At 51.8% G+C, this 12,148-nt stretch overlaps 1 protein-coding gene across 2 annotated transcripts; it reads right to left on the bottom strand.

Moving 5' to 3' along the window:
* Positions 1-1,390: 1,390 nt before the first annotated feature.
* LOC114601812 (fibulin-7-like) lies at positions 1,391-11,655 on the bottom strand. 2 transcript variants are annotated; one of them, XM_028739336.2, is made up of 9 exons: positions 11,476-11,655; positions 9,439-9,580; positions 8,354-8,510; positions 6,810-6,980; positions 6,100-6,225; positions 5,746-5,868; positions 4,186-4,323; positions 3,910-4,048; positions 1,391-2,391 (listed from the first exon to the last, which is right to left on the bottom strand). In XM_028739336.2, the coding sequence occupies exons 2-9, from the start codon at positions 9,502-9,504 to the stop codon at positions 2,031-2,033; spliced, it is 1,281 nt and encodes a 426-aa protein (XP_028595169.2). In that variant the 5' UTR covers positions 9,505-9,580; positions 11,476-11,655; the 3' UTR covers positions 1,391-2,030. The 2 variants fall into 2 exon arrangements, with proteins under 2 accessions (XP_028595169.2, XP_028595173.2); XM_028739340.2 differs by lacking the exon at positions 11,476-11,655 and adding an exon at positions 9,860-10,308.
* Positions 11,656-12,148: the final 493 nt, after the last annotated feature.

Genomic DNA, 12,148 nt, shown 5'->3' with positions numbered 1-12,148 from the left:
TGTTGCTGCAGAGTCTGTGACTTGTTCCCCAGGCCTGTCCAGGAGGCTGGCTGAGTTCTGAACTTGAACTCCCCAGCCTTTCTCAGTTTGCTGTCTGTGTGAGAGAGATTTCTGAGCCCGGTCTAATGCAGCAACCCTAACCTAGTACCCTCCAGGCTTTTTGGACTATGACTCCCATCAACCCCAGTGATGGGAAGGCTGTTCTGATGCCCCCAAGCCCAGTTAAGCAGCTTTTATTGGGGATTACTGGCTAGCTGCATGTGGGACAATGGGAAGTTGAGTTTAGGGGGCCTCCACTTTGACTCTTGCCTGGGCCATAACTTCACCAGACCTTTAGCAAGCCAGTCCCTCTTGACCTCAGCCCAGAGGGACTTAATATCCCTTTAGTAACGTTGGTGCCCATCCTTACACCCTCACATGGGCCACCCTTTGCTCCAGCCACACATGATCTAGCAAGGGGTTGCCAAACCACGCGAGGAATCTGTACCTCACAGCAGCTTTGCCTGCATGTGACTCAGATTGCATGTGTGGCATCCGGAACTGATGTTTAAGGTAGCAGTAGGTGCTCCTTCAGTGAACTATCTTGATGTTTGTAACTGAAAACAAGAGCATAAGAAGAGCCTACTGGATGAGGCCAGTGGCCCATCTTGCCCAGCATCCTGTTTTCACAATGACCAACCAGATGCCTGTGGGAAAGCTGCGAGCAGGATCCAAGCACAAGAGCCCTCTCCCCTCCTGTGGTTTCCAGCAACTGGTACTCAGAAGCATTGCAGAGTTGTTCATGGAATATCTTCAGGTCACAGCCATTTGCAGTGGGTGGGTGAGGGCAGAGGGAGACTTCAGAGGGTTGGCACTGGGTGTGCCTTATAAACCAGTGGTGTCCCGATACACCTGCAATGCACAATGCAAGCCACTTGGAGGGCCATTTAATGGTTATTTAAGAAAGGTAATATTCTCATTCTATGAACCTCTCTTTCCCCTACAGGGACTGGAGAAGAGTGGGATTTGGTCTTTGTTTAGAAATTGGGTGGCAGGGGCTCTAGGCATCCTGCCCCTTCCCCCAACTGTCCTGCAGTTAATGCTGACCTTTGCTTTTGTGTAATTTTTAGATTTCCAACCTGATTTCTTTAAAACCAGGTGACTATTGCTAGTCAAACAAACAAAAAGAACAAACTCCAAAAGCTATCAACAGGTAACTCCCAACATGGGACCATGCCTTTTTATCTGTCCCTTGGAAACGCCCCCCCCCCCAATTGGTCCTCCTTGGTATACCCTCCTTGAATGTTTTTGCCTGGTCACTGTCTACCTCCCAACTCTTCTGGGCTTAGTCTGACTTGTACTTGTGTTTTAAAACATGTAAGAAAGAGAGAGAGAGAAACAACCGCAAACGAACTAGAAATGCTTTGTAATGCTGGAAGGCACAGGCTAAGAACTACATCTTGCAAAGCACCCAGGTCCGTCTCTTGAGTCCAGGCATCTCTTGCCTACAGTTCTCCCCTAGCATTGCAAAGGATGCTTCTGTGCTGGTGCCATTCTTCAGACTTTGGTTATTTGCCTTTTGATTTCTGGGGACAGAGGCTCTTCTGCGACTCGTTTTGGTAAAACTGGAGGAACCCCCCTCTATTTTTTCCGTAACTGGCTCCTGCAATGGTGGGAAGACGTTCTTGCTGCGGCCACGGGGCACCCCTGTTAATACTGGTGGGTTTGATCCCTTTGCCCAGTCGGGACTGAAAAATGGGGCTGCACTTTCAAGCACAGATACCCAGCTTCTGCCAGCTGTATCTGGGAACTGTGTTGTGCCTTCCTTGCTCTGTCCCCCCAAGATGGGGGCACTGCCCATATAGTGACAGAGATGGGAGAGGGGACCAGTCCAGCATGGAGTCTTTCTCCAAGGGGCACAGAGGGGTGGATACATCCAGCAGGGTGGCTTTTCGGCCCCTTTTGCAGCAGACTAGTGCATTTCAGAGGAGGCCAGACTTGCATCCTCCACAGCTGCTGATGCTCTTCTATGGGGCTGGTGAGGATGCGGCTCAGAATTCGTACTGGGAAACGAAGACTGTGATCTTGAAGATGTGTTTCCCCAGGAGGGTCTTCCGGGCAAACTCGCTCATCTCCAGCTCCACCTCCAGTGTCGTCGGCCCCACGGCTGGCCGGGTGAGCACCAGTTCCCCTGTGTGCTGGTCCAAGCGCTGCACAACCAGCTTCCCCTGGCTGTTGCCCCCTAAGATGCTGAAGCGCAGGCTGTCTCCCACAAAGCGGCTGGTGGACATCTTGAAGAGGACCCTGGGCACAGTGCGGTTGGACGGGAGAGGCAAGTAATGGAACGAGATGGAGTTGGCCGCCCTCCGACAGGCGTTGTTCTCCATGGGACAAGGGCTGCGCTCGCACTGCCTAGGAGAGGACATAGAAGAGGCACTCAGGCAGGGCCAGTTGGAGACATTTTGCCCCATCAAAGCAGGCCTGGATGGGGCCCCCAACATTCCCTATACCCAGAAACAGCTTTATTGCACAGAGCCAGACCTTTGATTCATCTAGCCTGGTACTGTGTCCTGAGCCTGGTGGCAGCCCATCCTGACCTGCTCCGCTACAGGAGATGCTGAGAACTAAACCTGGGACTTTCTGCGTGCAAAGTCATGGCCTGACCCACTGAACTACTGGGATGAGTGGACCAAACATTAGGAATATCTTTGATGCAAGAGCTGTTGACAGTGGAATGGACTACTGTGGGAAATGGTGGACTCTCTTTCATAGGTGGTTTATAAGCAGAGGTTGGATGGCCATCTGTCAGGGATTCTTCAGCTGTGATCCCTGCATTGCAGGGGGTTGGACTAGATGGCCCCTAGGTGCTCCCAACTCTACAATCCTATCTTTAATGGATGCCAGTCTAAATAACAAATTGGGGGGCTTGCACCCAGTGAGATAGAAATAGCCAAGTCCTGCTGGCTTTGTGGAGCCTCTGATTGGCTTAATAAGTGGTTCTGTAAATAGAAAATAGGAGGGGGTGTCTTTAGACTCCAGCCCCCATGTGCTACACTGTGCCTCTGGAATATATTCCTCAGCCTTTCAAATGTGGCAATGAGGCTTGCTGGGGAGGAGGGAATTTCAGCGGTGCCAGTGCAAGTCCCTCCCTTCTCCATAAGGCTCAATGCTGTGCAGGGGCTCGTAGAATTATAGAGTTGGAAGGGACCACGAGGGTCATCTAGTCCAACCCTGGGCAATTCAAGAATCCTTTGACCAGCATGGGGCTCAACCCCACGACTTTGCAATTAAGCGTCTCATGCTCTGCCGACTGAGCTATTCCAGACTCTTGGTTTTTGTTTGGCCAGGAGAGAGAGAGAGAGAGAGAGAGAGAGAAGGGAAGAAAGCGTTGGGAGATTGTTGGGAGACTGTATAAGAGCATAAGGCAAGCCTGCTGGACCAGCCCAATGGCCCCTGCTCTCAGGGGCCAACCACAGGGGCCCCAGCACAAAAACGCTCCTCCACCCCACACCAGGGCTTCCAGCAACTGGTATTCAGAAGCTTTATAGCCACCGTGGCTGATAGACTTATTCCCCCATTAATTTGTCTAACCGTCTCTTAAAGATGTCTAGGTTGGTGGCCATCGCTGTGGGAGTGAGTTCCACAGTTTAACTATGTGCGATACAACAATGTGTTCACATCAGCTGAAAACAGTCCCTGGTCAGTCGATTCCCACAGCATCTCAATCCATACGGCATGCAAAGTGGGATGGCCACTATCTCTGTTCTGGCTCAAGGGGGAGAAGAGCGAAGGGAAGCTCTAGGGGGCATTGGGGTGAAGGCTCTGGGAGGCTACGATGTGCTTCTGCCCAGCGCTGCAGACAGGGAGTGGAGCAGTTGCTGGCAAAGGCTGCTGCTTCCATCCTGAGTGAACTCTAGCGCTTGTACTTACATGGCTGAAGTCTTGACGTAGCTGATATTGAGTTGGGCCTTGGGGCATTCGGGCCGCACACAGCGGAAGCCCCCAAAGACGTTGATGCAGGTCTGTCCCTGGCTGCAGTTGTGCTGGTTCTCTGCGCACTCGTCCACATCTTGCAAACACAACAGGGAGAGTTTGTTTGATGCCATGCCCTCCTTCAGCCTCCTAGAACACACAGCTCACGGCGGTTCTTCTCCCGGCTGACCCCCAATTATTCTCTCTCACCCCACCCCCCGCAAAGGCACTCACCGTTGCATGAATTGGTGTCACCCTGGAGCTGGTAGCCATGGGGACAAGTACACTGATAGGCTCCGGGCAGGTTCACACATTTGTGGAGGCAGATGCGGGTGTGGCGGCTGGTCTGGAAGAGCTTGCACTCATCGATATCTGGAGGGGAGGCAGCAAGAAGTCTGCTGAGTGACCCTCCAAGAGCAGAGCAAAAAGGGACTTCCAGCCCCTGCTCAGCACTTCTGGAGATCAATGCCCAGGCGATGGCAAGCTCACCAAGCAAGGAAGGGCTACAACCAATGATGACTTGGGGGGGGGGGCAGTTTGGCTGAGAGGCAGCCTGTAGACAGGCACCTGGAGTTCTTTGCTTCAAGGATCAGACCCCATGAGCACAAATTGCCCCTCTGCACACCAGCACAAGCTGCAATGAGGTCCACTGAACTGGAGGAAAGACACTCTATTGGGGCAGAGCTAAATTGAGGCATGATCTTGTGACTGTTGCTTCCTGGGAATCTGATACAGTGCTTGGAACCTAAGCAGAGCCCTGAAGCTGGATCAGACCAAAGGCCTGCTAGGCCAGCAACCTGCGTCCACAGTGGCCAGCCAGATGCTTTCAGGAAGCCCATCAGCAAGGCTTGGAGGCTATTAGCCTCCTCCTTTTCTGCTCTCCTGCCACTAACATTATTTGCTTCCCATCAGCGGAGGCTAAAAAGGGTCTGATTGTATTACCAGGAGATGACAGTGCCTTCCACCCCATTTTAAAGCCATGTCTTTGGCCTATGCTCTTTAGATATAGTAAGGGAAAGTGTTCAGGCACTAAAAAGCTACAAAATAGCTGGGCCACAGCTGCCCTTGCCTAGAGTACTGCCTGCTGGTCATAACAATGGGCATTTTGGTAATGCAGAGTAATTGGGCTAGTGCCTGAATCATGAGGATGGTGCAATCCAGGCAGAAAACTCCCAAGGTGGGAATGCAAAAGGTAAAAAGGAGTCCCCAATGGATCAGATTAAGGAGCTCCATCTTGTTTTGCCTTCCCCCCAAGCTGCTGCCCTCCAGAAGCTTTGGACTTCAGTTCCCATCAACCCAGCCCTGCAAACATCTGGAGGCCATCAGGCTGGGGAAGAGATGCTCTAGTTCAAACTGAGATCCATTTAGGGCAGCACCCTGATCTAGACCAGCCTATAGCTCACTGGCAGAGCATCCGCCTTCCCAGGTTCAATTTCCAGCAGCGTCTCCAGGCAGCGTTGGACAGACTCCTTGCCTGAAATCTTGGAGAGCAGCGGCTAGTCACTGAGCTAGATGGACCAAGGGTTTAACTCGGTATAAGGCTTCCTATGTTCCCTGAGATAGTCTCCAGGAAGACCACAAGGAGCCAGGCATGCAGGCAACAGGTGGCTTTGTCCCCAGTGCTATGTGGCATTCAGCCCAGGACAGATATATGTACAAAAGATTCCCCGAAGGAAAAAAGTCCGAAGATCCCTGCCTTGCGTGTGGGAAGATGGCAAGGGGAGGAAATCCCTCTGTTTCTGGGAAGCAGAAGACACCAGCTTTGTTGACCTGCCAAGCCCACTTCCCCCTTACCTTGGCAGAGGCCTCCTGCCTGCATCTGGAAGCCAGGGTCGCAACTGCACTGGCGTGAGCCCAGGTAATTCTCAGCGCAACGGGGCTGTCGGCTAAAGGACGAGTTGCTGAGTGTCGCCCAATCTGTGGTTGAGAGGCAGCTGTCAGTTCTTTGCACCAATGCCCAATTGAGTAAAGGAGCAGGGGACGGAGACCCCCAGCTGAGTCACACGGCGCAGGCCTCTTATGAACCCCACGTGCTCAGCCTAACCAAGCTGAAGTGGAAATATTTCCAGGCACCCACCTCTCCTTTTCCCACCCCCCAGGGTCTTTTCCGTCATGAGGACAGGGGTACCGCAGCCCCCTGCTACTTACAGGAGTACAGTGGGGCTTGACAGGTGCTGCCTGACCAACCACTGGGGCACAAGCAGCTATAGCGGTGGATGCCATCCACACAGGTCCCGCCATTGGCACAGGGGTTGCTGGCACACTCGTTGATGCCTGAGTTGAGGGAAGGGGTAAACTGAATTACACTCAAACAGCCGTCATTTTGGACCAGCGGAGGGGAAATGGAGAACCTCTGAGCCCATGATGCTCATCAGAATTGGTTTTCAGTACAGTGGTACCTCGGGTTAGGTACTTAATTCGTTCCGGAGGTCCATTCTTAACCTGAAACTGTTCTTAACCTGAAGCACCACTTTAGCTAATGGTGCCGCGCCGCTGGAGCACGATTTCTGTTCTCATCATGAAGCAAAGTTCTTAACCCAAGGTACTATTTCTGGGTTAGCGGAGTCTGTAACCTGAAGCGTCTGTAACCTGAAGCCTCTGTAACCCGAGGTACCACTGTACAAGAATGGAGTAGAGCTCACAGTCTTTCCATGTAAATGTCAATTCCTTGTTAGTTCCTTCACTTGGAAAGCCATGTTATGGTTACAAAAAAATTGCAGGCCCAATTGGGAAAATTGGCCAGAGATCGACCTGTAGGTCTATCAGCAGGAGTGGGGGCTGTTAGGAGGTGCCCCTCCCCATTTTTATGATACCTGGCAACCTCAAGCTATTCCTTCTATCAGCCAGGACACACTCACCTTTGCAGACAGGCTGCTGTCCGCTCCACTTGTGGTTCTCCTGGCACACCCGTGTCTCAGCACCCACCAGGAGGAAACCAGCATCACAGACAAAATGTACCTCGTGACCCACGGACGTCCTCTTTCCCAGCCTCCGGCCATTCAAGGGTGCTGGCAGGGGGGTGCAGCTCTCTGTTGGCGGATCAGAAAAGATGGGAGAGTGAGTCTCCCCATGGCTCCTTTCCCCAGGCTCTTTTCCTATCCTAGCCTATGGTTGTTGCTTTCTTGTATACATTAAGTAGCAAAATGCCACTTAAATGAAATAGTGTTATAGCCAAGGCTGGGGCTCTCATGAGGCAAACTAGGCAGCTGCCCAGGGCACAGACCTCAGAGGAGCTCAGTACTGACCTCTGAGGTGCACGGTTTTATATAGCTCTGTTTTTATTATATCTTACACATTTCTGATAATATCTTGCTTTTATTTTATATTGTGAAGAGTTTTATCGTTTCTGAAGTAAGTCATACATTAGAATTGTTTTTCATGTAGATATGAAATAGACCACAGTTGACTGGAGGTCACACATAAAGTGAAAAGTGAGATTTTGATGTGCCTGAAATTGAAACTTTTAAGAGACTTAACATCACAATTCACAATAAATTCCAACTTTAGTATTGGAAAAAGATAATCAAAGATGGTTGCATTACTTATTCTTTCAATTAAAAATAAATTCAGCATAAATTGACAGCAGATAAATTGTGCTTTTCAATTTTTTCTACAAGACATCTGTTTTTGAAAACTGAAATTGGCATGGGGTGTGTGTGCTGTGTGCAAGTGATTAGCTTTGCCTAGGGTGCAAAATAGTCTGGCATCAGCACTGGGTGTAGCATTGCAACATTATCTTTATATGTTTTTAGCTTTTTGCTTTTTATCTGGGTTGCTTTACTTTGTGTAAGCTGAGTCCCAATCTGGTCCAGGATGGGATATAAATAAATATAAAAATAATAGTAATAGATGAGTTTTTAAAAACCCTGAGTTGTATGCAACTTAATAATAATCATAATTTTGAAATTTATATCCTGCTGGGTTTCCCCAGCCACTCTGGGCCTCTTACAACATATAAAAAATCCTTTTTTATACTGCCGCTATATCTGAATTGTCTCTGTTATACCCAATTGCAATTCAATGTATTCCTGTTGTGTTTTATGATTTTCCTGATATTGTAAGTGACCCGGAACTGGTCTGTGACCATAATAATAAGATTCATTCATAAAAACACAACAAAGCATCAACTTGATTCTACTTACAGTGCACCCACTGAAAATAATGAACCCAAATTAATCATGTCTATTAAATTCAATGGGTCTACTATGAGTAGAGCTCCCACTGGAAACAATTCCCCCTTTCCAGTCCCCATTTTTAAAGAGGTGATCGGATGCAGTGAAAAGCCATCCCCTAGACATTTACAAAACAAAACAGCCTCAGGGTTGCCCTGGGTCCTGCACACATCATGTGCACACACAGACACCCTTCTGCTTCTGCAGTCTGCGCTTCTCTCTCCTTTTACCATTGTGCTTGGCTGCCTGCTGGTGGAGACTGCCTTGCAAAACGGCCAGCTGCTTTTTGAAGTTGCGCAGGCTTTGCAGCTGGGCAGCCTCATGTGAAGACAGCAGCTTCTGCATCTGCCGGATGGCACTGGAAACTTGCTGGTCACTTAGGCAGCCCTGCAGGGGGTTGGGGGAGAGAAGGAACAAAGCAGCTTTGGCAGGGAAGTAGAAGGAACAGCCCACAGGTATCACCCACAAAGGCTCATGGCAAATTGTAACTGATGCTGCACGCACACCCAGAAGCACCCACCCACCACCGCTGCAGAGGCTCCATCCCTTGTTCATTTTGGCTGCCCTTTTCTGAACCTTTTTTTACCTCTGCAATATCCTTTGGGTGGCAAGTACAGAATGTTCAGATCAGTAGTGGCCAAACTTGCCCCTCCAGCTGTTTTGGGACTACAATTCCCATCATCCCTGACCACTGGTCCTGTTAGCTAGGGATGATGGGAGTTGTAGTCCAAAAACAGCTGGAGGGTCAATTTTGGCCACCACAGGTCTAGATGGTGCCCCCAGGCCCACAATCCACACTATAGGCAAGATCAGGCCTCTGCATCCAAGGCATGCAATCTGGCCCAGAAAAAACATTTCTATGACATTCCTGTTCTAAGTCCCCACACTGCCCATTGCTGAAGTTTCATACACCAGCCTGTCTAAGTTGAGGGTGGTGAGAAAATGTTCTGCTTACAACCTTAAGCCATGCTGGATGGGGGTGATGGGAATTAGAGCCCCAAACATCTGGTGGGCACCAGGCTGGGAAATCAGGGAGGGATTTCATCCATCCATTACATTTATATCCCACCTCTCCTCCAAGAAGCTTAAGGTAGCCTACATACTTCTCTTTCCCATTTTGTCATCACAACAAGTGGTTGCTTGGCTTGACAAGAGCTTTAGCTTTGAACTCCACTCTTTCATCTATCAGGGTCCACTCCTATGGACCAAGCACATCTGGGCTCTGCACCCAAACCTACGGGCAACATCGCCTGCCTCCTACTGGTTCCACACCACCAGCCCTCCCAGGTTCAGGATTCAGCATCATTTATCTTACCTGGGAGTTGCTATGAGGCAACTGTAGGATACCCAGGGCCACCACAGCCATTATCTGGGGCAGCATCTTCTTTCCAGCGTTGGAGCAGGTTCAGCAGTTAGGAAAAGGACAGTGGATTCTCTGAAAAGCTTCCTCAGGTATCCTTGGTCAGCAAAAAGAAGGAAGGGGAGTCTGTGAGAGGGCAGCTCGTGTTCCACCCGCATAAGGCAGGCCTTCCAGGTGTCTTTCCAAGGAAGGAGGTGAGAGGTATTCTCAGAGCACCGCAAACCTCAATATTCCTGTTCCCAAACTGTGAGCCACCCTGTTCCACTCCACAAAGACATTCTGGCAGCAGTGCAAGCAGAGATTGCCAACTGACCAAGATTTAAGAGCCTGGCCTGCTCCTGTACCTTAATTAGCACAGGAAAAAAAGCACAGTCACCTGCTGCTATCTAAAAACTATCACCAACAGCAGTCATTCCATCAGGCTGCAGAGGGAAGGGAGAAGAGGAAAGCACAGCTACTTTGTCAGCTCTGCTGAGAGACTTTCCTTGACTGTCAACAGATAGCAGCCATCCCATCTGGCGAGAAAGCCAAGGGAGGGAAGGGATGCAGGGCAACAGGCAAGGCTTTCCCCGGAGAAACCTGGGAACTGTAGTCTGTCAAAGGTCCTTTAAATGCAAAGTGTGTACATGCTCTTGGCTCTTTCCTTCATCTGTCTCCCCGCAGGAGCCGTTCCATCTGCCTTCAGCAGAGAGGGAGAGGCTGGAAGCAGGATACTCCATCGGCTCTAACATGAGACCAACTCTTTTGTCTCCTCTTCTGGTTGAACTGTTCCCATCTCAGCTGGTCCTTATCTGAATTCTCTAGCTTTAAGAATGGGTGCTTTGGTTTGCTCCCCGACCCCCCCCCCCACCAATCCATTTTGTTTCTTGTGTCTCTGAGACGGTAAGCCGAAGGACAGGGGCTCTTTTGTTTGGTTTGCCTTGATCTTACATAAGCTGCGCCGGGAGCCCTTTTCTTGTCCCCCTTCTCGCTGAAGAGAGGGGCAAGAAAACACTTGGAACGAAACAAGGAAGATCAAACATCCTTAGAGCGGAAAGCCATTGACTCGGCCCCACCAGCAGCACCCCGAGGAAGTGGATGGTGCGAAGGTGCTTTGTCCACAGGCTTAGCCATCCTGATGCCCTGCAGACGTTTCAGACTGTAACTCCCTTCAGCCCCAGCACCATAGGGCCATGTCAGTCGACACCTCTGGAGGGCACCCGGTTGGGGAAGGCTGCTCTGTTAGAATCCTTGCGATTTAACCCCTTCAGGGTTACAGTTTCCAGACTTCCTTGAGGGGACAGCATAACTCCTGAATCTCTTTTCAAGCCTGCAACGTGCACAAGAGCCTGGCTAGGCACTAGGAAACTGCTTTGCACTGAGGCAGGCCAACGGTCTGCCTAACTCAGTATTGCCAACACTGACCGGCAGCAGCTCTTCAGACAGAGGACATTCTCAGCCCACGGATAGAACCCGGGACCTTCTGCTCCACCCCTTGGCTACAATCCTAACGCCAAAGCGCACCCGGGACGCCCATGCCTTCTACCAAGTGAGGCAACTGGTCCACCTAGCAGCTCAGCATTGCCTACACTGACCGGCAGCGGTATCCCTAGCCTTCCCTGGAGACGATGCCGCTGGACCCGGGACGTTCTGCGTGCAAAGCAGATGTCCCGCCACTGCGCCCCAGCCTTTCTCCAAGCTGAAGGGCAGGGAGGAAGGCGCTTCTCCCCACCCCCACTTCAGGGAGTCTGGGAGTTTCGCGCCGAGCCGCTTTGCTGGCACAGACGCGCGCCCCTCGCCAGACCCTCTGGGCGCCCGGAGTCCCGCGAAAAGCAGCAGCCGAGCCAGCCCGCTTCGGGGGGAGGCGGGGAGGCCGCTGCCGTCTTTGCTTGCAGCGCGTGGGACCAGGCAGACCCTCCCCAGGAACCGAGACCCCCCCTCCCCTCCCTTTCCAAGCCTGCCTCCCCACGAGTCTCTCTCCCTAAAGGCACCTCGAGGAAAAGTTGCGCCGACCTGCGGGGCGGCTTCCCTGGAAGGCGCGGCCGTCGGAGCAGCAGCAGCAGATGGAGCCTCACCGGGTGCGCGCAGGAGAGCAAGCCCCTCGGCCGCCTTGCAGACTGGGAGCGGGTCGCTCTTGCCCGCCCTGGCCGAGGCGGGGCGAGAGGTTGGCCTCGTTGGCACCAGCTCAACGGGCACGCCGGAGGCCCCGCGCGGCCCGGATTGGGCGGCGGCGGCGGCGGCAGAGGGCTGGCGAGGGGAGCCCGGGCGGGTCAGCCGCGTGCCCAGAAGATGCCCGCGTCCGCCTCCCCTTCCCCCTCGGCGGGAGAAAGCGGCAGGAGTGCCAACTTGGCCCCGCGACTGTGGGTGCTCGGGGCCGTGGGTGCCATGCAGCGTGCATGGTCCTGGCACCGAAGTTCATGGGGAATTTTGTGGTGCTCGGGCACCCAGGGAGTTGGCACCTATGGGAAGCGGATTGAGTGGGTGACCTCAACTGGGGCGCTCCTTTCTTTCCCAGAGCGTCTAGGTCAGGGGTCAGCAAACTTTTTCAGCAGGGGGCCTGTCCACTGTCCCTCAGACCTTGTGGGGGGCCAGACTATATTTTGAAGAAGAAAAAAAATGAACGAATTCCTATGCCCCGCAAATAACCCAGAGATACATTTTAAATAAAAGCACACATTCTACTCAT

The sequence above is a fragment of the Podarcis muralis genome, chromosome 7 (genome assembly GCF_964188315.1).
Source record: "Podarcis muralis chromosome 7, rPodMur119.hap1.1, whole genome shotgun sequence".
In the NCBI taxonomy this organism is placed as follows: domain Eukaryota; kingdom Metazoa; phylum Chordata; class Lepidosauria; order Squamata; family Lacertidae; genus Podarcis; species Podarcis muralis.
The sequence above is the reverse complement of the archived record's forward strand: the minus strand, read 5'-3'. Positions and strand labels throughout refer to the sequence as shown.